Raw genomic sequence first — 27,248 nt, forward strand, 5'->3', positions numbered from 1 at the left:
ATAAATTCACCTCCCAAAATATTTTCAAATTGAAATACGTGTTAAATGTGAATGTTCTCTTTATCAATGAATAACCTTCATTTAGTATCCATCTGCAAGCAAAGGAGTTCATTATGGGGCATTGCAATCCCGAATATACCTTGCTGTTCTATATGATTATTTTTAAAGCTGTTTGGCAGCTAGGAAGAGTGGAATCCATTCTAAGAACCTAGGTCCCAGCCACACTGAAAGGTTGGCTACTAGGCAGCAGCAAGGTAAAAGATACACATCTTTAAGTGATTTTTATCCATTAGTAATGAGATTTTGTAAGCTGCGATTGTTTTGAAATGTGCTTCTACAATTTTTGGTTGAATTATTGTAAATCTTCACAGCACTACAGTGAGACGTTAGCAGGTTTGACAGCATAACAAAATAAATTTTGCATTAATGCGTTTCATACAAAAATGTAGAGATGAATAACACTTGAACATTTCCTTCATGATAATGATTAGTTCTCACTTTTAGAAATACCTTAAAAGCACATAAAACTAAGGGTTGGCTTTGTTGCCTTCATATTTAAACCTGCCATTTCCTGACTTTTTAGACTGGCTCCAAAACAACTAAAAGTCGTAATTCAAGTCAGACAAAGCTGCTTTTGGCACAGAACAGCAACTCGTGATCAGGCACAAGTCAAAAGGAATCATTTGTCACAAAAATAAACATTTTCGGCATCACGTTAGAATAACATTGTATATTTTCATAATATACACTTTGTGTGACATTATAAGTGGCGTTAAATTGAGATGGTTGCTTTTTACTTTTCTTCTAATTATTTAGTCTTAATGTGTGGACAACTCCTAATTCCTAACTACAGAAATTACATTTTGTAGGCTAAGTGGGTTTTTCAGGTAATCATATCTCAGCAGGATTGCTGTTGCCACATATTCCACTATGAGCTGAATTATTGATACAATGGCACACCGAGAGTGACTTTCCAGTTTCAAGTTTGCTGCACTTCAACTTTTTTCCACGTCTCTTCAGACAAGAGGCGCCAATTGGCTTATTAAGCACCAATATGCAATAGGAAAAATTACAATTAAGTCAATATGCCTTAACTTTATGCCAAATGTATAAAGTTGCTTCTCTGCTCATCCTAGTTGATCATCTCAAATTATTCCGAAGAACATCACAACCAGTGGAAATACTTCACCATAGTTTTACACAGTTCAAAATGTTCTTTCTAAGAAGCTGTTCTTGAGGTGGTTGGTACGTGACCTCAGGCTTTTGTTTTCTTTTACATCACACAAACCAGCCTCCCATCCATTGACTCTGTCTACACTTCCCGCTGCCTCGCAAAAGTAGCCAGCATAATCAAGCACCCCACGCACCCCGGACATACTCTCTTCCATCTTCTTCCGTCAGGAAAAAGATACAAAAGTCTGAGGGCACGTACCAACCAACTCAAGAACAGCTTCTTTCCTGCTGCCATCAGACTTTTGAATGGACCTATCTCATATTAAGTTGGTCTTTCTCTACACCCTAGCTATGACTGTAACACTACATTCTACACCTTCTCCTTTCCTTCTCTATGAATGCTATGCTTCATCAGTATAGCGCGCAAGAAACTAAACCTTTCACTGCTCTTATACATGTGACAATAATAAATCAAATCAAATAACATAATATGGACTTCTGCTGTTCAATGATTTTTACAGTTTAAATAGAGGATCATATGAAAATTTCAAATACCCACCATTATGATTTATTGAAAACCTTCTGAAAGATAGCCTTGTGGGAATTTTGCATGCCTACCATTACACATGAGTTCCTACTCTGCATTAGCTACAATCTCACTGAGAACAAGTCAGGAAACCCCCTGCGCCTGCAGTCTGAACCTTTGTCCTGTAGTCACTGCAAATACCGGGTCCTCATTGGCAGCAACCAATCTTTGAAATAGCTCCTTTATATTCTTCTGGCTATTATAAACTTGAGGCATGCTTGATGCGCACACTATTTGCTGAAAATCAGCTGGTGCACCTTTCTCACATCTCGATGAGTCTCACCATCAGGAAAAATGCCAAATTCGCGAAATATAAAGGTAGGCCCTTGATCTCTTTTCTGAGCATGGAAGGAAAACTATTGTGTTGGGAGTGTGCACATTTCTAAACAGTTGTTACAGAGCTGCAACCAGGCACACTTGTGCATGGAAAAAATCTCAGTGCTTTAATAATGCACCATATAAAAGTCATGTGTGATAGTTTTAAGTCAGGGTCTCAAATTTTTCCAATAATTACCACTGCTGGTAACAGTCATATAACCACAAGTACATTACGACAATTCAAAAGTACTTCCTTGTCTGTAAAGCTCATTAGGATCTCCTAAAGGTGATGGACAAATACAAGTATTTTTCTTTTCACGTCACTCCAACGCAAATATTTTACAATCACAGCATACAATTGGAAGGATATACTTGATTAATGTGTTGCTGCTTATTTTTACAGTTCAAATGGACATTGTACTAACATTCTGCATTGCAATCATTATCAACCTTTTCAAAAACGGGCCTAAGGTATCTGTCCTCTTGATTAGGTGTGCAACCAGACAGGGGAATAGTGAATTCTGAAAGGGCTGGGTAAAGTCAACATGGAGAAGACGTTTCCGTTAGTAGGCAAGACTAGGATCCGAGAGCACAGCCTCGGAATAAAGGTGAACCAAGATGAGGAGGAATTCCTTCAGCCACAGGGTGGTGAATCTATGGAATTCATTGCCACAGAAAGCTGTGGAGGCCAGGTCATTGAGTGTATTTAAGAGAGAGATGAAAAGGTTCTTGATTGGTAAGGGGATCAAAGGTTACAGGGAAAAAGTGGGAGAATGAGGTTGAGAAACGTTTCAGCCATGATTGAATGGTGGAGCAGACTCGATGGGCTGAATGGCTTAATTCTGCTCTTACATCTTATGGCCTTATGGGAGCTCAAATTCCCAAATTTGACCTGACCAGCTCATTATCTTTATTTGAATGTGTACTCTTCATTCACCTGATTGAACAATTCCAAGAAGGTCATGGAGGACATATAGCCAAACTACCACATAGATGATGGTAATTTGGGTATCTACTCAAAGGGCAACAGATGAAAGTGGCTGAGGCAAGCCATTCTCTGAGCCATAATGTACAGCAAGCATGACTGAATGAATACCGCATCGAAGCTTCGGGGAAAAGATGAGCAGACTGCAAGCTGAATATCAAGATAAGGCTATCTATAGGGTGAGCGCTCAGGCCAAACTCTTGGATATGATGCCACATCAGCAATGAAAGATGGGAAGCACTGCCAGAATCTCTTGTATCTTTTACATTCACTCTTCAACATTCATCATGCCTCAAGTTCAACTTTATGCTGCCAATAAAAATACCTCTAACATCATACATTATTGTAGATTGCTTCACCTCAAACATTTTGCATTGTATTTGTCACTGATTCTTAAGTCAAGGTGGTTTTAATGTGTGATTAGCTTAATTATGAATAACAAATTGTGTACTTTTAGAAGGCTAATGCGCACTCCATGCAAAGCCCCCCAAAAGGGTTTGAAGATTTAGTTTCAACTGAGTTTGATACCTCCAAAATTGGGGCATGGGCCTAGTTGTCCAATTTGGTGAGGTGTTTGTCCTGAATGAAGTCACAAAATAGGCCCTATTTTGCTTTACCAAACCCCTGATGATAGTGTGTATTGCAGAATGTAATTGTAAAGAAGAAAGTTATTTCAAACTAATATTGATTCGGTTTAAATTAAATGTCACTAAAACTGGAGCAAAGTCATTTTTTATGTTAAGCAACTGAAAGCAATCAGTAATAAAATATTCAAACAACACCCATTGAAATGAAAGGGAGATGGACGACTATTCATATTTTAGCCATATAACACTTCTAATGGCTATTCAGGTTGGGATGGAGCCATATTATAGAAAATGCATTTTTCGTACCTGGAGAGTTAAAAAACACTCACAAAAATTTTTATGTGCATTGACGAAAAAAGGTTTCTCATGGAAACCGACAAAGATGTGAGCACCATGTTCTGAATCTGTATACATTGAACTTATGAACTTAGCAACTCAACTTTAATGATATGTATGCTCAAATAGATGGTGTTGTCATGGGTTCCCCTCTGGAGTCCACTCTCACTAACATTTCTACCAGAAACGTGTTTTCGATGGAATGATCCCTAACCTCCTATGTCTTACATATTTCTGATATATAGTTGATAATGTTTGCTATAATTTGAATATGTAAGAATGTTCTTACACACCTTAATGTGCACCAACCCGCACTCAAATTCTAACGAGCTCCCTCTCATTGAAGTGCTACTTGAGAATTCCGCTAATGGGTTCTCTGCTACTGACTACCACAAGCAGACCTTCACCAGCCAGTATACAGCTCAACGCACAGCAAGATTGGCTTTATCAGCAATTTCATACATAGGGCCCAAGCCATTTGCTCACTGTGCAAGCTTGACACTGAAATAGGGCATATCAAAGCTACCCTGAGGGATGTCTACCCTAATCAGATTATTGCTCACAGTGTACTGTGCACAATAACAAATGAGCCTAAGGCCACTAATTCCAGATCTGCAATGTGCCCAATCTTACCTCACATTATCCTGAAAGGGAAGTATCTCAAAAATCTGAGCAACAGATGAAGCGAACTGTTTCATGCTGTTACAATGCAGTAACAATGCAAGTGGTGTTTTCCACTAACAGGATGCCTACCACACAAATAAATAATGTGAATTCTGAATTTCAGTGTTGTGCAATGCCAGGCATGTAGGTCATATGCCCCAATGACTGGTAACAGGTGCAATCAAACAGCATGTCCCTTCAGCTCTTTACAGTAGGCAGAGTACTGATCATACTCAACCAACCCGTGCTTGCAAAACTCAGAGAACATAATGTCTAACATTAGATATGATTCTGCGATTGGGCAGCATTTTCTGAACAATCCCAAGTGTGCTAAAAAATACTCTAACAACCAATTTAAGGTCATCAGTCGGCTTGTGATGTAGCTCAGATGCATCTGACAGAAGCGGCAGATATCCATATAGTCACTAGGTGGTACAGAACTTGAGAATTGCTGAAAAAAGAGATGCCGTCGAAGCTTGTCATCTTGCACTCATCAGGACAGATGTGCAAAAATGCCAAATTTCAAGGGGAACAATGATTTATACTGCATGAAAAGAGGTTGCTGTGGACTGTGATTGGCAACAATAGGGGCCTGTCTTCTGAAGATGAAAGGAATATGCCCAGACATTGCATTTTTTTTGAATAAACAAAAGCATGGGGAACATTAGTTTTAAGTGTATTTATTAGTGTCACAAGTAGGCTTACATTAACACTGCAATAAAGTAACTGTGAAAATCCCCAAGTCGCCATACTCCAGCTCCTGTTCAGGTACACTAGGGAAGAATTTAGCATGGTCGATGCACCTAACTAGCATGTCTTTTGGACTGTGGAAGGAAAAAGCAGCACCTGGAGGGAACCTACGGAGACAACATGCAAACTCCACATACACAATGACCCAAGCTGGGAATCAAACCCAGGTCCCTAGCGTTGTGACGCAGCAGTGCTAACCACTGTGCCACCATGCCACCCTAGCTGCATGGTGCATTCGCCTTGGCAGCATCCATGCCAAATCGGGCTATAATATCTTGGAAAGTCTGTTGACCACCAAGTGGAGTAACTAAAGAATTATTTATTAATTTATTTATTAACAGGAATAACTACATATGGGGAGTGAGAAAGATGTTACCCATTATTTCGACTACAGTCTCCAGGTGGCCTGGGAGAGCCCGCGCTCAACCCCAGGATTCATGTTCTTCAGCCCAATTGGCTGAACAGGTCACATGACCCTCTGAAACCTCGCCACTTCAAGAGGTTCGTACAAGGACCAAATTATCAACCAATCATTCCCATCTGGTATAAATTGTTGTTCCCTTTGGAGGTTTGGTATTCTTGCATCTATCCTAATGTGTACATGATTAAAAGCTTTTGACAGCATGTCTCCTTTTTCAGCAATGCACAAGTTATGTGTGGGGGGTGGTTAGCTCAGTTGGCCAGACAGCTGGTTTCTGATACAGAGCAACATCAACAGTGTGGCATGCTTGTCTTCATTGGCCAGGGCATTGAGTTTAAGAATTGGCAAGTCATGTTGCAGCTTTATAGAACCTTAGTTAGGCCGCACTTGGAATATAGCGTTCAATTCTGGTCGCCACACTACCAGAAGGATGTGGAGGCTTTGGAGAGGGTACAGAACAGATTTACCAGGATGTTGCCTGGTATGGAGGGCATTAGCTATGAAGAGAGGTTGGAGAAACTTGGTTTGTTCTCACTGGAACAAACTGGTTTGTTCTAGTTGAGGCAGCTGAGGGACTTCACTTATGCATTCTGGAAGAAGTCAGCCCAGCAACATTTACTAAGAAGTGGGAAGCGAAAGAACACCTCCAGTGATACACAGGAGTTACAGCATCCGGTAGAGGTGGCTGAGGGACTTCACTTGTGCATTCTGGGAGAAGTCGGCCCAGCAATATCTACTAAGAAGTGGGAAGCGGAAGATCTGGTGTCAAGGACAGTAAGCCCAAAACACTACATTAGTGTTTCCCTCCGTCCCTTCTCCTCTAACCAAAAAAAAAGGCCACTGTGAGGAGGTAAAAGTGAAGGTAAGAGTTTTATATAAATAATTTAATTGGTGCTTAAAATGTCGGTCAGTGGGGTTAAGTGCTGCACTTGTGAGATGTGGGAGATCTGTGACACTTCCATCGTCTCGGACGACTATGGCTGCAGGAAGTGCACCCAATTACAGTTCCTTACAGACCGTATGGATAGGTTGGAGCAGCAGTTGGATGCACTTAGGAACATGAAGGTGGCGGAAAGCGGCATAGATATGAGCTTGAGACGTGGTCACACCCAAGGTGCAGGCAGATAGATGGGTGACCGCTACAAGGGGCAGGCAGTCAGTACAGGAATCTCCTGTAGTCATCCCCCTCTCTAACAAGTATACCGTTTTGGATACTGTTGGGGGGATTGCCTATCAGGGGATAACAGCAGCAGCAGCCAAAGCAGTGGCTCTGTTGTTAAGCAGGGAGGACAAAGAGCACTAGAGCAATAATTATAGGGGACTCTATAGTTATGGGTGCAGAGAGGTGCTTCTATGGATGTGAAAGAGACTCCAGGATGGTATGTTGCCTCCCTGGCGCCAGGGTCCAGGATGTCTCTGAAGGGAGAGGGTGAACAGCCAGAGGTCGTGGTACATATTGGTACTAACGACATAGGTAGGAAGAGTGATGAGGTCCTGCAGCAGCAGTTTAGGGAGTTAGGTAGAAAGTTAAAAAGCAGGACCTCTAGGGTTGTAATCTCAGGATTACTCCCTGTGCCACATGCTAGTGAGACTAGGAATAGGAAGATAGTGCAGCTCAATGTATGGCTAAACAGCTGGTGTAGGAGGGAGGGTTTCAGATATCTGGACCATTGGGGTCTCTTCCGGGGCAGGTGAGACCTGTACAAGAAGGACGGGTTGCATCTAAACTGGAAGGGCATAAGTATTCTGGCCGGGAGGTTTGCTAGTGTCACACGGGAGGATTTAAAACTAGTTTGGCATAGGGATGGGAACCAAAGTAAAGGTGAATTAGCCGAAGGGGAACCAGAGAGTAGGGCCAGTAAGACTCAGAGAAAGAGCAGGCAGGGTGTGGTTGCTAATCAAAGAGGCTCTGGTGGACTGAAGTGCATTTGTTTCAATGCGAGAAGTGTAACAGGTAAGGCAGATGAACTTAGAGCTTGGATTAGTACTAGGAACTATGATGTTGTTGCCATTACAGAGACTTGGTTGAGGGAAGGACAGGATTGACAACTTAACGTTCCAGGATACAGTTGTTTCAGGCGGGATAGAGGGGATGTAAAAGGGGTGGGGGAGTTGCACTTCTTGTTAAGGAGAATATCACAGCTGTACTGCAGGAGGATACCTCGGTGGGCTCATACAGCGAGGCAATATGGGTAGAGCTCAGGAATAGGAAGGGTGTAGTCACAATGTTGGGGGGTTACTATAGGCCACCCAACTGCCAGTGGGAGATAGAGGAACAGAAATGTAGGCAGATTTTGGCAAGGTGTACAAGTAACAGGGTTGTTGTGGTGGGAGATTTTAACTTCCCCTATATTGACTGGGACTCACTTAGTGCTAGGGGCGTGGATGGGGTAGAGTTTGTAAGGAGCATCCAGGAGGGTTTCTTGAAACAGTATGTAGATAGTCCAACTAGGGAAGGGGCCATACTGGACCTGGTATTGGGGAATGAGCCCAGCCATGTGGTCAATATTTCAGTCGGGGTGCAGTTCGGGAACAGTGACCACAATTCAGTAAGCTTTAAGGTACTGATGGATAAAGATAAGTGTAGTCCTCAAGTTCAGGTGCTAAACTGGGGGAAGGCTAATTACAATAATATTAGGCAGGAGCTGAAGAATGTAGATTGGGGGCAGATGTTTGAGGGCAAATCAACATCTGGCATGTGTAAGGCTTTCAAGTGTAAGTTGATAGGTATTCAGGACCGGCACATTCCTGTCAGGATGGAGGATAAGTATGGCAAGTTTTGGAAACCTTGGATAACGAGAGATATTGTGAGCCGAGTCAAAGAGAAAAAGGAAGCATTTGTCAAAGCTAGGAGGATGGGAACACATGAAGCAAGTGTGGAATACAAGGAAAGTAGAAAGAAACTTGGAATAAGGAGGGCTAAAAGGGGTCACGAAAAAACATTGGCCAGCAGGATTAAGGAAAATCCCAAGGCCTTTTATACATATATAAAGAGCAAGAGGGTAGCCAGGGAGAGGGTTGGCCCACTCAAGGACAAGGGAGGGAATCTATGCATGGAGCCAGAGGAAATGGGCAAGGTATTAAATGAGTACTTTGTGTCAGTATTCACCAAAGAGAAGGACTTGGTGGATGATGAGTCTGGGAAAGGGTATGTAGGTAGATTGAGTCATGTTGAGATCAAAAAGGAGGACGTATTGGGGTTCTTGAGAAACATTAAGGTAGATAAGTCCCCAGGGCCTGATGGGATATACCCCAGAATACTGAGAGAGGCAAGGGAGGAAATTGCTGGGGCCTTGAGAGAAATCTTTGTATCTTCACTGGCTACAGGGGAGGTCCCAGAGGACTGGAGGATAGCCAATGTTGTTACTTTGTTCAAGAAGGGTAGCAAGAATAATCCAGGTAATTACAGGCCGGTGAACCTTACATCAGTGGTAGAGCAATTATTGGAGAGGATTCTTTGCGACAGAATTTATTCCCACTTGGAAATAAGTGGACGTATTAGTGAGAGGCAACATGGTTTTGTGAAGAGGAGGTCATGTCTCACTAACTTGATCAAGTTTTTCGAGGAAGTGACGAAGATGATTGATGAGGGTAGGGCAGTGGATGTTGTCTACATGGACTTCAGTGAGGCCTTTGACAAGGTCCCTCAGGCAGACTGGTGCAGAAGGTGAAGTCACATGGGATCAGAGGTGAGCTGGCAAAGTGGATAAAAAACTGGCTCGGTCAAAGAAGACAGAGGGTAGTAGTGGAAGGGTGCATTTCTGAATGGAGGGATCAGTGCTGGGGCCTTTGCTGTTTGTAATATATATAAATGATTTGGAGGAAAATGTAACTGGTTTGATTAGTAAGTTTGTGGATGACACAAAGGTTGGTGGATTTGTGGATAGCAATGGGGACCACCAGGGGACACAGCAGGATACAGATCAGTTGGAGACTTGGGCGGAGAGATGGCAGATGGAGTTTAATCCAGGCAAATGTGAGATAATGCATTTTAGAAGGTCTAAAACAGATAGGAAATATACAGTAAATGGCAGAACCTTTAAGAGTATTGATAGGCAAAGGGATCTGGGTGTACAGGTACACAGGTCACTGAAAGTGGCAACGCAGGTGGAGAAGGTAGTCAAGAAGGCATATGGCATGCTTGCCTTCATCGGCCGGGGCATTGAGTTTAAAAATTGGCAAGTCATGTTGCAGCTTTATAGAACCTTAGTTAAGCTGCACTTGGAATATAGTGTTCAATATAGTGGATAGTCAGAAGCTTTTTCCCAGGGTGGAACGGTCAATTACTAGGAGGCACAGGTTTAAGATGTGAGGGACAAGGTTTAAAGGAGATATACAAGGCAGATATTTTACACAGAGGGTGGTGGGTGCCTGGAACTCACTGCCGGTGGAAGTAGTGGAAGCGGATACGGTTGTGGGTTTTAAGGGGCGTCTTGGCAAATACATGTCTGTGTGGAGTTTGCACATTCTCCTCGTGTCTGCGTGGGTTTCCTCCGGGTGCTCCGGTTTCCTCCCACAGTCCAAAGATGTGCGGGTTAGGTTGATTGGCCAGGTTAAAAATTGCCCCTTAGAGTCCTGGGATGTGTAGGTTAGAGGGATTAGCGGGTAAATATGTGGGGGTAGGGCCTGGGTGGGATTGTGGTCGGTGCAGACTCGATGGGCCGAATGGCCTCCTTCTGCACTGTAGGGTTTCTATGATTTCTATGATTCTATGAATAGGATGGGAATAGAGGGATATGGTCCCTGGAAGGGTAGGGGGTTTTAGTTCAGTCGGGCAGCATGGTCAGTGCAGGCTTGAAGGGCCCAAGGGTCTGTTCCTGTGCTGTAATATTCTTTGTTCTTTGGAACGACGGGGGTTGAGGGGAGACCTGATAGAAGTCTACCAAGATTATGAGGGGCATGGGCAGCGTGAATAGTCAGAAGCTTTTTCCCAGGGTGGAAGAATCAATTACTAGGGGGCATAGGTTTATGGTGCAAGGGGCAAGATTTAAAGGTGATGTACAAGGCAAGTTTTTTCCACAGAGGGTGGTGGGTGCCTGGAACTCGCTGATGGGGGAGGTAGTGGAAGCAGATACGATAGTGACTTTTAAGAGACGTCTTGACAAATACATGAATAGGATGGGAATAGAGGGATATGGTCCCCGGAAGGATAGGGGGTTTTAGTTCAGTCGGGCAGCATGGTCGGTGCAGGCTTGGAGGGCCGAAGAGCCTCTTCCTGTGCTGTAATTTTCTTTGTTCTTTGTTCAATTCCCATACCAGTTGAGGTTATTCAGGAAGGCCCTGCTTTCTCAATCTTGCTCTTCCCCTGAGGTGTGGTGATCCTCCGGTTAAATCACCACCAGTCAACTCTCCCGCTCAAAGGAGCGTGCAGCTATGGTCATCTGGGACTATGGTGACTTTACCTTATCTGTTACTGCCAAACAACTGAATTTCTTTGACTAGTTTAACATGAGTATGATAAAGTTAATACAAAAGGCCCTGGATAGGAAGTTGCAGCCAAACATCTTAAATATTTAATTACTCAGGTCAAATATTTCATTACCGAGGTCTTACCCGGTGGCACAGTGGTTAGCACTGCTGCCTCACAGCACCGGGGACCCAGGTTTGATTCCCGGCTTGGGTCACTGTCTATGTGGAGTTTGCACATTCTCCCCGTATCTGCATGGGTTTCCTCCGAGCGCTCCGATTTCCTCCCACAGTCCGAAAGACGTACTGGTTAGATGCATTGGCCATGCTAAATTCTTCCTCAGTGTACCCGAACACCTGCCGGAGTCTGGCGACTGGGGAATTTTCACAGTCACTTCATTGCAGTGTTAATGTAACCCCACTTGTGACACGAATAAATAAACTACATACAAGGGTAACTTTTAAAAAGTAAAAAGGTTTTGGGGCGATCTGACCGTCCCCGTTCACGCCACACTCCCGCTGCAGCGAAGGCGGAGAATTTGACGACAAGCCGAATCTCCATTCATTGCAGCAGGATGGGAAAATCCAGCTGGCGTGAACAATCGGAAAATTCCAACCTTTATGTACATTGAATGTACATTGTTCCAATTATCTTTCAAGTGTACATTTGGTTTGCCCATCGAGATGCTGTTTATAAGAGGCCTGTACACAGTGTCATCAATTTGGTGCAGTTTTGGCTGTGGTAAAGTGCAGAGTCTTTGGGTGTGAAGTCCCCCAGAGAACTCAGGCAGAAAGTGTGAGCTCATTTCCAAGCAGCAAGCAGTCTGGGAACTTTTTAAACTTTCATTTCGTTTTGTTTTTACTGTGAGCAGAGAGCCAACAGGAAAAATCTGCCAGCATTAACTGCAATCAGATGTGAGTGAGTGAACTAATTCTGGGGGCCACCTTCCAGCTCTATGCTGCAATCTGGATGGTTGGAAAATCCTGTGCAGCTCGTGTCCGAATTTCCAGTGTGTGCTCTCAGGGACAAAGTTCCCTGCTGGGATTGTGAAGGCATAAATTTACCCTCAGTATATCTGCTCAGAATTATTCTTATCTCCACTTTACCAGGCTGAGGAATGAAGAAAGAGCAATAATTTTATGGGGGTCTACCTGTTTCTTCGGAAGGAAATCTTCAAATGCAGACAATAATAATATAACAAAACTTACTCCAACTTATAAATCAAAGACAGGGTTTAATAAAGAAACTTAATTACTCCAAACTAGGGGCTTCACCCTGAGCCAATCCAAGTTCCCCACAATTCCCAACAGGTTCTTATTTATAGTGAGTCAGCTGGTTCAGGTCAGCTGACCATCACATCATTCTGTAATTGATTCCATGGTTTACTGGGTCAGCCGACTCTTACAGCTTGTTACCATTGGTCACATTACATCCAATACAAAGTTGACACCCGTTACATTCTAACACTACCAATCACTTTAATATCTTGTCCACAAACCTTGACATGCACTGTCACAATATCCTAAAAGTGGCTGTAAGGTTATAATTTGCATATCATTTATCAACAGATCAGCAATCTCAGTAACAGGCTGGATGGAGTCAACTTTCCTTGGTACTTCCAATTGACAACTCCTGCTGTACTTGGGCAGAAGCCCAGCTGAAAGACCTAGAAGTAGTCAGGAATCAGATAGCCCAATCTGAGCTGGGAAATCCTAAGCCTCTGTGCATGAGACAGAGTCTCAACTTAACATGCATCAGGAGACTCAATGTCATAAGGAATGGGGATTCCCTTTGCTGTGAGTTCCCTATTCCCGGTTCATATAGGAGACCTGGCATTAGAGCAGGTGAACTGGGGGGTAAGGGATGTGGGAGGAGGGGTTGGGGGGGGGGTGGGAGAGGGGAGAGAGGAGGAAAGCCCAGGCAAGGGTTTTCCCTTTAACCTGAAGTCAGTTTTAGGGTCACCCCACCCCACCCTGTCTCCACAGAGGGTCTTGCGTGCTGGCTCCAGGAGCCGCCAGTCAGTACTGGAGCCTCTGACAGAACGGGGAAGGAAAGCACACGGGATGCAGCCATGGTAACATGGCAGCTGTCAACAGTCACGCAAATCACTAACCTCACAAACACTGGCAGCTCAGTGCTGGTGGGAGGGGTGTGGCCTCCATACCACCATTACTCCCAAATTCTGGGGCGGGGGGGGGGGGGGGGGGGGGGGGGGGGGAGGGGGGGGGAGGGCGGCGGCGCGGTGGTTGGCTATAATTTTAATTATTTTGCTTTATGTTTACTCTGTAATCAAATTTCCACATTCCTTAAAGGTACAAGATTAGCTAAGTGCCAGGGAAGGATGGAAAAGGTAACTTAAAAACATCTTCATGAATGGATCATGAAACAACTTTGGGGCGGCATGGTGGCACAGTGGTTAGCACTGCTGCCTCACAGCGCCAGGGACCCGGGTTCAATTCCGGCCTCGGGTGACAGTCTGTGTGGAGTTTGCACATTCTCCCTGTGTCTGTGTGGGTTTCCTCCGGGTGCTCCAGTTTCCTCCCACACTCCAATGATGTGCAGGTTAGGTGGATTGGCCATGCTAAATTAACGCTTAGCATCCCAAGATGTGTAGTTTAGGGGGATTAGCGGGGTAAATACTTGGGATTATGGGGAGCAGGTCTGGGTGGGATTGCCCCTTAGTGTCTGGGGTTTCAAGGATAGGGCCTGGGTGGGATTGTTGCCAGTGCAGACTCGATGGGCCTAATGACCTCCTTCTGCACTGTAGGGATCCTACTCTATGAAACTTGGAAGATGGCACATTGAATCCGTGAGATAAATGCCCCTAAAACTGAACATGGGGGCATTCAGAGTTTGTGTAGTGCACAGCTGTTACACACACGTTTGTTATGACGATTGCCTATAACAGTATTTCCTGTAGGGTTTTACTATATTACACAGAGGCCACGTAAATCACTTTTCCCTGTGTGTTTAGTAGGTTAATCTCCAACTTTTGCTGCTCATTCCCAGATACAGCTGCTTTTCATTATTATAACCTCCCCCCACCCGCCCCACCACCCTTGTATTGTATCCTCAGTGGTATCTTCTAGTAGCAGTCAGTGATGTAAGACGTGAGACAGATTTTCCCAATAAAAAAAACCATGGATCTATTCACTCTCCGCATCCAATTATCTCACCAACATCTGTTTACATGAAAAGCTTTTCTGTATTTTCGTTAAACTTTTCATCAATCAAACTGGGGCAGAGACATTTGGGAAAATATACGCCCGTTGGTAAGGGTGCGACGTTAATTTTTCATCCACTCATGACTTTTTCCACATTCAGCCTATATTTAAAAATACGTGCACTTTTCTCACAAATTCAGAAAGAAACATACACAGTATGAGCTTTGTCTCGTCTGAATTAAACGTAAATTGCTGATCTAATCCAGAGTAACCGGAAAATATTAGACAAAATGTGTGATGTATGCAGGTATATTTTATTTTAAGAATCCAGCCACCTCCCTTCCTCTCCTGACTCTCTACTCAGGGGCAGTTCCGCCAGTGTTGGTACTTTCCCAACTCACCACATTTTTCCACATGGGTGTCAGCAAACTATTTGACTGCGTGAAGGCATAACAACCAAACTCAATCCTGCCCATAGCCAACTCCCATTCACAAACACTCCAAGCAGGGCTGTCAATGAGTAATAGTCGGGAGCAGGACACCTGACTACTTTCCACCCCATCTCACCACAACCCACACCCAATCATAGAATCCCTACAGTGCAGAAGGAGGTCAATTGGTCTGCACCGACCACAATCCACCCAGGCCCCACCCCATTAACCCCATGCATTTATCCTGCTAGTCTCCCTGACACTACGGGGCAATTTACCATGGCCAATCAATCTAACCCGCACATCGTTGGACTGTGGAAGGAAACCGGTGCACCCGGAGGAAACAGGGAGAATGCGCAAACTCCGCAAAAAAGTCACCCAAGGCCAGAATTGAACCTGGGTCCCTGGCACTATGAGGCAGCAGTGCTAACCACTGTGCCACCATGCCACCCTAGTCAGTCAATGAAACACAAACCAGTAATCAACTCTGAGGTGCACCGGATCTTTCTGGTTCATCATTGCCTTATCCATGCGAAAAGACTTGAGGGGACGATCTTACTGTTGCACCCTGCCAGCCATCAAGCAGGGCGAGTCGGCATGATTGCAAGAGAGCCGAGGAATCAGGTTCGCGCCTGGTTTATCGTCTCCTGCAATCTTACGGGGACTGGATATCCGGCACAGTCAGCCTCGCACCCATTTCCAGTGCAAGGCTGAATAAACTATTTACATTTATTTTAAAACTTATTTAAATGTGATTAGCGAGCCCGGGACAGAATCGTCCGAGTTCACTTGCCTGTGTTGCTTTGCCGAAAAAACAGATCTGAAACTCTCCCATTTTCCCGCCCATTCTGGACTTAGAATTTTTTTGGTAAGATTGCCCCCTTACATTTTCAAATGAAATCAGAGGTGTAAATGAGGTAGATAAGGAAAAGCTGTCCTTGTTCGCTGTTGGTACAAGGGCTATTTAGCCTCTGGGCAAGAGATGCAGAGGGAATGTGAGGAAGAACCTCTTTATGCAGTGAGTGGAAATCACCTGCAACTCACTGCCTACAAGGGTGATGGAAGCGGAGATCAAGAAGGATTTCTAAAGGAAATTGGATGGGCACTTGAGGGAAATAAACTTGCAGGGCCACAAGTCTTGAGGAGGGGAATGGATCTAATTGGATTGCTCTGCAGGTAGCTAATGTGGACTCGCTAGGCTGAATGTCTTCTTTCTGTGTCGTCATGACTTGACTTAGTATTTCAGGATAATTTTGTGCACCTTAGAGTGACCAGTTACAGAGCAACATTGCCCTGATAAACTGCCCACTCTCTCAGTTGCTGCATGAAGTGGACAGAGAATGAAATTAAGAAAACAAAATCAGAAAAGATTTGAAGCTTCTGTTAATTTTTAAAAAAAAGAAACATCCATATGTTTAATTCCTAATATCCGACAGACTGAAGAGTCTGAGTGAACTCTGGAGAGATATATTAAAAAATGACATAATTCTGAATAACAGGAAGAACATGTGTTCCACAGACGCTGGTCAGAGTAGAAGTACCTGTCTAGTTGAAAGGGTTCATTGGCAATGTGCTTTTATGTTCCAACTTAACAAATCCAATCTTTACATGAAAGCAGATCAACCATTTTAATTTACGACAGCGAATGTTAAAATAAATATGACGTTTACATCCTCTTGCTCTCTCTTCCAGAGGGATGCTGAAGCAGCAAAGCAACAATGCTTGCATTAAACATAAATGCCAAAGAACTAGTCACAGTAACTTGGTGTACAAACTCTTCAAAATTTCCATTTGGTCAGAAAGGTAAGCTCAAAGAAGAAGCCAATCTGAAACTATAAATGTCAGTCTTTGCTGGTCTTTTAAAAGAACACTGGCTTCAGGAAAAGCTTTTTAACAGATCCTTTTGCTTGAAGAAAGAAGACCTTGTGTATTTTAAGGGGAGGCAGTGACCTAGTGGTAATGTCGCTGGACAAGTAATCTACAGAACCACGGTAATGCTCTGGGGACCCGGGTTCAAATCCCATCATAGCAGATGGTGAAATTTGAATTCAATATAAGTCTAAAATTAATCATCCAATGAAGACCTTGAAACCATTGTCGATTGTTGTAAAAAGCCACCTGGTTCACTAATGCCCTTTAGGGAAGGAAATCTGCCACCCTTACCTGGTCTGGCCAATATGTGACTCCAGACCCACAGCAATGTGGCTGACTCTTAATTGCTCCCCTCAAGGGCAATTTAGGATGGGCAATAAATGCTGGCCCAGCTGGTGATGCCCACGTTGCATAAAAGAAATTTTAAAAAATTTTGTCACAATGTCACGCATAAAAACACACCAATGAATGTCAATGTGACTTATGTCAATTTTTAAAATTCTTTCATGGGATGTAGGCATTGCTGAATGTGGATAATGAGCCACCTTCTTGAATCGCTGCAATCCATCTGGTGCAGGTACACCCACAGTGCTACTGAGGAGGGAGTTCCAGGATTTTGACCCAGTGACAGTGAAAGAATGGTAATATAATTCCAAGTCAGGATGGTGTGTGGCTTGGAGGGGAACTTGCAGGTGGTGATGTTCCCATGCCATCGCTGCCTTTGTCCTTCTGGGTGGTAGAGTTCATGGGTTTGAAAGATGCTGTCCTGATAGCAATTCCTTGTACTGGGCTCTAATTCCACGAGTAGCGTAAGCCTCAGGTACATCAGCCCAATAGCCAGTTTTTGTGTTAGCACGTGTGACAGAAGGTGAATGGATAATGGGAACAATCATGGTCAGCCTGATTCTCTTCTAATCAGACGCTTACAGATCACTGGATTTAACAGCGCAGCAGAAGCCTCTTCAGCCCATTGTGCCTCAACAAGGTATTTTAAATAAATTTCAAATGATTTCTTCCTCATTTACAGGATGTGGGTGTCACTGGCAAGTTCAGCATTTGTTTCGCATCCTTTGAGAAGGTGGTTATAATCCATGTGGATTACAGATTTTTATAGCAGTTTTGATACCATGGAGCGGCTGGCTAGACCATTTCAAAGGACAGGTAGATCACATTGTTGTGGCTCTGAAGTCACGTACAGGCCAGACCGAGATTGCTTGTCTCCTTCCTTAAAGGGCAAGAGTGAATCAGTGGGCTTTTACGACAATCAAGTAGTTTCATGGTGAGTGTCGTAACTAGCCCCTTTAAGGGATGTGTATCAAAAGGGGCATGTGACCCGTTCGCCCAATCGGTAACGAGCGTGGGGATCTTGGGGCAGAGCGCGGGTTTTTGCAGCCTGATTGAACCTGGAGCTGGGAATGAGCACATCGATTATATAGTTGTAAATAGTAACAAACCTGTTGTTGTTCGTTAACTAACTGGTGGTCGCCAAATATTGCATTTACTTCAGTGGGGATGAGGTAAACAACAGCAACTCAGATGAGCAACAACAGCAACTACTAATGAGGAAAACAAGAGCAACTCAGATTGCAACAAATAATTTGAAGGAAAGTTCAGTTACAAGAGATGCAGAAGATGTCCAATCCGGCCTGCGAAAGAGGAAAAGGTCTCTCCAGAAAATTAGAAACTTTTGATGCTGCTACAGAGTACAATGCATGGAGCATTTGGAATACTTCTTCCGTGCTAATGAAATTAAGGGGGAGGATAAGAAGAAATATATATTGCGGACTGCATGTGGGACCCAGACGTAGAACATGAGCTGAAGTTTAATATCCCCAGATGCTCCCAACATGAAAACATTTGCAGAGCTCGTTGAGTTAGCAAAGGGGCATTACCATCCTGAGCCCTCAGTAATATTAAAAAGATACAAAGTTAAGTCCATGGGGAGATCCCCAAGGGAAACCATTGCAAGCCTTTGCAGCAAGGCTGAGACAAATCGCAGAATATTGCGATTTTGGGTCAGCGTTGAATGACATGTTATGGGATCAATTGGTATGCGGTGTAAACAATGCAGCTAAACAGAGAAAATTGTTAGCTGAATCAGAGTTAATTTTAAAAAAGACGTTGGAAATGAGTTCAGGGATGGGGAGCACTGAGAAGGGCGTCCAGGAGCTACAAAGTGCACAGAGGGACGAGGTCCACCAGTGCTGGTTTATATAGAGATAAATGCTGAAGCTGGAAGAGTCACTAGTAAAGCGTTAACGGTGCAGGGGAAATCACTCCCAGTAACAGGTAGATTTAGAGAAGCAGAGTGCTTTGTGTGTGGAAGAAAAGGACATTTGAGTCACAAGTATAAAATCAAGCAGGACCTGGCCAGTACCAATAAATAATCCAACCCCAATGCATAGTATGGCGGATTGCCCAGCAGGTGAATGGAACATTTTGTCACTAAATAATGTAAAAGCAGGCAAGATATCACGGTGTATTGTTAATGAATGGCCAGCCACTGGAGATGGAAGTAGACACGGGGGCTTCGGCTTCCTTTGTGAGTGAGTAGACCGATTGATATGTCCAAAGAAGGGGTTCAACCCTTCAGGTTGAAGAGCACTGCAGCTAGACTGGCTACGTATACCAGAGAGGGCATCAAAATTGTAGGGACAACCATGACCCCAGTGAGTTATTGAAAGCAGTCTGCACAGCCATCGTTGATAGCGGTGTCAGGCCAAGGGCCGAATTCAATGGGGTTTGACTGGCTCCAAGAGATCAAGTTGAACTGACTGGAATTTTTTAAAATTAAAAGAGTGGGGCCTGCATGAACTAATCAGAAAATATCAGGATGTGTTCCAGGAGGAACTGGGAAAGATGAAAGGAATTGCAAGCAAAATACATGTGGATCCGGAAGACCATCCCGAGATTTAGTAGAGCAAGACCTGTACCCTACGCATTAGTAGAAAACATAGGGATGGAGCTAAAATGACGAGAAGACTTGGGCATCATCAAGTCTGCACAATTTGCAGAGTGGACAGCACCCATTGTGCCAGTAGTTAAACAGACTTGTAAGCATTTCAAACATGTTTTGCAGTTAACTAAATTACTTATGTTTAAAAGAGTCCATAACTGCGGACTATAAGCTGACGGTAAATCAGGCTGTGAAACTGGGTCAGTACCATCCCCAACATAGGGAAACTGTATGAGAAATTGTCTGGAGGTCTGACATATACCACATGGAACATGAGCCACGCTTATCAACAGTTAGAACTAGATGACACATCAAGAGGATATCCCACCATAAATACACAGAAAGGGTTATGCCAATATATACATCTACTCTTTGGGGTTTCATTGGCGAGCACCATCTTCCAGCAAACTATGGAGAATTCACTGCAGGTTTGCCCAGAGTTGTCGTTTATTAGAACAATGTTTTAATGAGCAGAGCAGTGGCACTTGTAATCTAGTCAAACCTTGTATATATATATATATATATATATATATTTCTTTTGTGGCAATAAAATTTTTATTGTTAAAGCCCCATCAAGCCGCCCTTAATCTATTGCACTCTTGATATAACTCTTGTCTTTCATCCCTATTCTACCTTATCTCTGCACCCTCTCCAAAGCCTTGGCATCCTTCCAGAATGTTGATGCCCAGAGTTAGACACTGTACTCCAGCTGAGACATAACCAGGGATTTATCGATTGAACACATATTCCGCCTCTAACACTAGTGATTTTGACCCTCCCTATCATGGGGGCCTCAAAACAATTGTCATCTCTCAGCTGCTAGCTAAATATTGACAAATCAATTTATTACAGACAAGGAATCAAGTCTGGGATTGTTCTGGTCTGGATGATGAAGATCACATTGGGGAATGCATTTTCCAATTTAAATCTTTATAATAATGACAGAGGAACAGCATTCAAGTACAAGCATTCTTATTTCCAAACAAACTAACATTCCTTTTGCGATCAAATTCTCTGTTGGATCTGTTTTAATTAATCTGTGTGTGTGTGAAGATGTCCCTGTGAGTACCAGGGAAAGGGACAAAAGAGTGATGAGGAAGCATGACAGACAGTCTTGACATCCTTCCAAAATTCAGATGCCCAGACTCAGAGACAGTATTCCAGCTGAGGCATTATCAGTGATTTGTAAAGTTTTAGCACATATTCCAGCTCTAATAATAGGAAGGGAAGCATGAAAGGCAGGAGAGGAAGAGAGGGATAGAGGGGGGCAACAAGAGAGAGAAATAACAAGATAGGTCAGAGAGTGGGGAAGGCCAGAAAGGTGGGAGAAATGTCAGTGTGACAGGAGGGAAAGACATAAGGAAATAATAAAGAGCAGAATGCAGAACAGTGACAAAATTGTAGATAAAAGAAAACAGAGCATTGAGAAACACAGACAAGTTATCAAGGCATTAACAGAGGTTCACATAGCATGTGAAATTAATTTGCTGTTTCTGATCTCTCACATTTGTGTCTGAATCAAACAATATGGTCTCAAAGAAGAATAAATAAATATTAAAAGATTTTAAGGCAAAATTCCTTAGGCAGGACAGAAATGAATGGGCAGCTCCCAGCTCTTCATCACCTGCAGTTAGTTCCACAAATTCCCAGTGGACATTGAGAGTAAGAAAGATATCTGCCAAATTTAGACATGTATATTAAGAAGTAATAGGAATACATCATATGTCATAGACTCTGTCACTTTCTCCTTTGCACCACATGTATTCTCATCAATCAACTAGACACCCTTCAATTTTGTCAGCTACCGTAATGGAAAGTCTTAATTTTGTCTGCTTCCTTAGGAAGTAAAGGACCTCACCTTCTGCAACCCTCTCTGCAGGTAGGATTCCACATACAGAAAGGAATTTTACATTGGGGGTGCAAGTCGGGGCAGTTAGAAGTTCTATCCTGCTGAAGTTGCTCCATGGAAGGGGCTGGGAAGAGAACTGTCCCCTTTGTATCTGAGTAAACATGTGATGTGAACTCCCTTCAACAGCCATATCACAGAAAGTGAGACCACTGCCCCTTCAAAAAAGGTCATGACACCCTGAACACCACTTACTCAAAGCAGTCGGAGGAGATAAGAGACAATTCCATATACATACATTAATGCTAAAGGAGATTATTTCTTTCACCTCTTTTTCCATTTTATTGCCCTTAGTGCTTCATAACATCCTAGAAGTAATGTTTACAAAATTGCACTGTCAACATGGGATTGGCACCCACCAGGTAGAGTTATCAGGAGCAGATGGGATAGGAATGGCTCATTAAACCTTAGGTCCATATTTTGACGATGCATCCCAACAAGTGGAGGTGAATCTATAAAATTCACCCTCCTATTCCATCAGTGATGTTAGTACAAATTTCCAGATATTTATTTACCTCGGAAGCAGTAGGCATCAAACTTTGACTGAGGATCAGGAAATCCAGTTCTGTTGTTATATCTGTACTTGGTCCTCACTCCGACAAGGCCTCCTCCACACTGACGCCTGGCGTAGACAATTGGATAACGCACGCTGCCATCTGCCAGCCAGCCATAGTCGCAGCGATCGAGACCTTGCTTCCACGCAGCATGTAACTGGCCAGTTGTTGCTAACTGCGCATTCCTACGCTTGCACTCCTGCTGTGATTGAGCAAATGTCAACTTTCCTGGTGCTGACACATGGAACACAAACCCTATTAAACAAGAGAGGAAGATCAGTCTGAGTTCTCATCCTAAGAAATCACACAACGGAACAAACTGATACCTAATTCCCAGAGTATTTTAATTCCTTTCCCAAACCATTTCCAATGAATAATTTATGAATACATTTCTGTTGCTCTCTTCCCCTCTTCTGTTTTTTTGCTTGTCCCATGCACTGCATGGAAATCCGGAATGCACAATGCAAGGGAGTCGAGGCCGGAAATCTTACAATCTTTAAAAAAAAATTTGGACGAGCATTTGAAATATCATAATATTCAAGGATATGGGACAAGTGCTGGAAAATGGGATTAGCATGCCTTTAGTGGTAGATATTGCTGATGCAGACTCGATGGGCCAAGGGCCTTTTCTGCATTGTATCTATGGCCGGAATGTTACAGGCATTTCACGCCGGCGGGATTTTCCCATCCCAATGCAGTGAACAGATTTGGGTGGCCACCAAATTCCCCGACTATGCTTCAGCAGGAGCGTGACGTGAACGGTCGGTAAGATTGCTCCCTTAGAATCTATGACCTAGTAATACTTGAAGGCTAACAAAAAAGATAAATTTATGTTTTTCTCTCTTTGCTCCTTATAGTCTCACCTTTCTGAAACGTAGGTAATTGTTTCTGTGCCTATGTTGGCATATGAAAGGGAGTGGGTAATATCTCCGTATCTACAGATCACATGTGGGACTTCCTTGTCTGCGTATCTCGAAATGACACCTTGCCATGTGTTGTGCCATCAGGGAACATATTTACCACTCCCGTTATCTCATCAGTATTCAAGAACTACATCTGAATAAATCTCATCTGGCACTCAGGCATCACGGTGGCACAGTGGTTAGCACTGCTGCCTCACAGCACCAGGGACCCGGGTTCAATTCCGGCCTCGGGTCACTGTGTGGAATTTGCACATTCTCCCTGTGTCTGTGCGGGTTTCCTCTGGGTTCTCCAGTTTCCTCCCACATTCCAAAGATACGTCAGTTAGGTTGGTTGGCCATGCTAAATTGCCCCTTAGTGTCAGGGGCATTAGCAGGGTAAATATGTGGGGTTACAGGAATAGGGCCTGAGTGGGATGGTAGTTGATGCAGACTTGATGGACCGACTGGCCTCCTTCTGCACTTTAGGGATTCTATGATTCATTCATTGTTTTTAATACTACTTCAGAACATTGGGGCAGATTTTCAAATCCCTTCATTTAGTTCACAGGGTCACTTGGATGCAGTGCAGAAAAGAGAAGGAATCAGATAAGCAGGAGTTTATGCGATGTGCAACCCTTCCTGCCCAATCTTCCTCCATATGCTGAGCCCAAGGGATCCAATATGCCTAGGCTCAGGAAGAGGAAAGTCTGCCCAAGGTAAAAGCAAAATGCTGTGGACACTGGAATCTGGAACAAAAACAAAAAATGCTGGAAAATCGCAGCTCTTTGTTTTGCTCTTTCCTATCTGTCCACCATTATAGTCCTCTCAAGATGAAGCATCAATTACTTTCCAAAACTGTCACTTCTGCCTTGTAGTCGGTTGGCGGGAATATGTTTAAAGAGGAGCTCTGTATATTTGGTGATTAGTAAAGAGATAAGAGGTTTCCTCCTCAGGCTTTATCAGAACATTCCGAGGGCCAGGAGCCAAAACATTAGCCTGTCTTTCTCTATACCACTACTGACCATGTATCTAGCATTTGTTGTTTTTGGTTTAGATTTTAAACATTTCCAGTGTCTTTTTGTACGTATTGGGGAAATGTTTGTCGTGTTCAAGTCCCTCTTCTCTTGCCCTCAGAGGTAAAGTGTTTTACCTCCAAATGGTTCTCCATGCAACAAACAGGCTGCAAACTGAACAAAGGAATGCAGATTTTCAACTCAACACATTAGTTTTGATTGAAATAAAACAAATCCGGCATTTCTATAATGGGCTGCTGAACCGGAAGGCCAGTTTTATGCCTGGAAGATAAGTTAAAAGACAACCCCAGTTAGTGACTCAAGTAGATGACCATTAGTCCTTGACAGCCCTGGAACTCACATACACTTCCCCCTTGCCATAACACGATAACTGTGCTGGGTCGTTATTTTGCTCAACTCATAACATCGTAGACCTCAAAGCACGGCACAAATCCTGTAAAAGGAAACCTCCGCTGGAATAACATTTGATTTATAGGAGAGACGTCAGGTCTACTTGTAACTAGATCTCAAGGAGGCAGAATACAACAAAGAGACTCAAATAATAAAACTTAAAACAAATGCATAAAGTAACCTGCTGTGATAGAGACATATCTCAAACTTTGAAGCCACAACTAATTAATGATAACAATCTTGTTATTCCAATCATCAAAGGAGTCAAATATTTCAAGGAAATCTGTCATCCAATTCAGACAGAAAATATATCCGTTCAAATAAGGTCCCAGCTGCATGACCTCATTATTTTCACCAATAGTACCAATTACTACTGAACCATGCATCTCATTTATTAGAAGTGATAACCATCATTTTCAACTTTAAGAAGCTCAACTTTAATCCTTAGCACCTACAGGGAAAATATAATCCTTCCACTTTATTTTTTTTGTAATTTACCCCCTTCCTCGGGATTCTGGTTCACAGCACAAGTCCCGCAGCTACCTCAGGTACGTCTATGAAGTGACATATTCTTTGCAAATGAGGTTGGGCAGTGATGGCTGGACGTTCAATTCATGAGTTGCTCACAGGCGAGTCCAGTCTTGCTCTCTTTCCTATTGTGCTCACACTTTGTGGCAAGTCTCGCTGTATAGTGATCAGGAACTAAAAACCACGGCTGATTATTTTTTCGCTGGTAGCTTTAGCTCAACTGTTAAGCTGGGGTGAGAATAGCACAGGGCAGGGTTCGAATTGAAAACCTTCTAAAGCCCCAACAAGCATTTTAGTGTGTCAGTGACCAGCTGAAATATGCTGCATGCTATTCCCTCACAAGCCCTAGCAGTACAGATTGACCGCACGGATGAATGTTCGTTAATTGAATTGTTTATTTTAAACATTTATCATAAATCCACTGGAAAACTGATTGGAATCAAAATAAAAACTTTATTGTTTGATATGGATTTCTCACTGTTGAAGCTGATGTTCAGTTGAGCAGCACTGTCAGCAATTCAAAGTGCTTTATAACAAACAGTTGACCTTATTCTTTCCTTGTTCACATGCTGCTATCAGCAGGAGGACTAATGGTTTTGCAAGTTATTTAATGAACCTTTCCTTAATTTGTGTGCAAAGGATTCATTAAAATTTGAGTTCGACTTGGCAAAGACAGAGTTTCACCTTTGAAGAAATGGCATTGAAGTTGGTAAAGCATTGCAAAGTCAATTCAAAGGTAAGCACAAAGGTGAAATCTTAAAGCTCACTGGTGAAAAAATAAATGTTTCAGTGTATACAGCCGGTATCTAATGATGGATTTACCCATACCAAAATTGAGAAGCATCTTATCTTTGCTTTGATCGCAAATGTTTAAGACAGCGAATGTGAAATTTAATCGGGCTCTCTCACATCTGCTGAAGCTTCTCTGGACTTTACCTCTGCCTCACTAAGCTAACATAGTGAATGAAAACAGAAACCATGACAATGTTTTAACTTGCTGCCAACAATGGGCGGCTGTATGTTGACTCTGGCTGAGAGAGATCCTTTTCCTTATCTAAAGATGTAAATTTGTATTCCCCTACAATCATCAGCAAATGAGTAAAGAATCTCAAGTATTTTCTTACTGTGTACATATTGCACCACTTTACGTGGGCATTGGCAGGAAGAATGTCTGGCTTTCTCCACCAATGTGTCAGTGAGGTTATCCAGTGAGTTATTGAGCGTATACAGAATTAGAAGCTGACAGGTTTGGTCTACCCAGCATGATGTGTCAAGTTTATTGATCTCCACTGGAGGAATATATGGATGCTACAATTTGTCATGGGCCCCCTGGGTTAGAGAGGTGAAGATTAGCCAAGATTTTTGTCACTGATTGCTGTTAAGCGACCCTTGCTAAAAGCATGTGAGGCAACACAAGACAAGGGCAGCACCTTGGTTAGCACTGCTGCCTCACAGTGCCAGGGACCCGGGTTCAATTCCCGCCTCGGGTGACGGTGCGGAGTTTGCACGTTCTCCCCGTGTCTGCATGGGTTTCCTCTGGGTGCTCCGGTTTCTTCCCATACTCCAAAGATGTGTGGGTTAGGCGGATAGGCCATGCTAAATTGTGCCTTAGGGTCCCAAGGTGTATAGGTTAGGGGGATTGGTGGGGTAAATATGCAGGGTTACGCGGATAGGGGAGGGAGGTGGGCTGGGGTAAGATGCTCTTTCAAAGAATCGGTGTAGACTCAATGGGCCAAATGGCCTCCCTCTGCTCTGTAGAGATTCTATGAGTCTTCAATGACCACGTTGTCAAACATCTTGCCAAGATTCATGTTAAGACTCACATGCTTCGACAAATACATAAAGGGCAAAAGAGTAACAAGGGAGAGAGTAGGGCCTCTTAAGGATCAACAAGGTCATCTATGTGCGGATCCACAAGAAATGTGCGGATCCACCAGAGATCACACAGAGGGTGGTGAGTGTCTGGAATAAGCTGCCAGAGATCCTAAATGAATATTTCTCATCAGTATTTCTCATCAATATTTCTCATCTGTTGAGAAAAGCATGGACGTTAGGGAACTTGGGGAAATAAATAGTGATGTCTTGAGGAGTGTACATATTACAGAGAAGGAGGTACTGGAAGTCTTAAAGCGCATCAAGGTAGATAAATCTGCGGGACCTGATGAGGTATATCCCAGGACTTTGTGGGAGGCTAGGGAGGAAATTGCGGGTCCCCTAGTCGAGATATTTGAATCATCGATCGTCAGATAGTCACGGGTGAGGTGCCTGAAGATTGGAGAGTGGCA

General features: G+C 43.4%; 1 protein-coding gene across 1 annotated transcript in view; it reads right to left on the minus strand.

The window, feature by feature from the left end:
* Positions 1 to 27,248, minus strand: part of LOC144495030 (uncharacterized) — a 210,807-nt gene that overhangs the window by 146,425 nt on the left and 37,134 nt on the right. The window contains exon 7 of the mRNA XM_078214827.1: positions 22,071 to 22,364. Coding sequence (XP_078070953.1) covers positions 22,071 to 22,364 — 294 coding nt within the window. The remainder of the gene's footprint in view (positions 1 to 22,070; positions 22,365 to 27,248) is intronic.

This window comes from Mustelus asterias, chromosome 6 (assembly GCF_964213995.1).
Source record: "Mustelus asterias chromosome 6, sMusAst1.hap1.1, whole genome shotgun sequence".
NCBI classification, from domain to species: domain Eukaryota; kingdom Metazoa; phylum Chordata; class Chondrichthyes; order Carcharhiniformes; family Triakidae; genus Mustelus; species Mustelus asterias.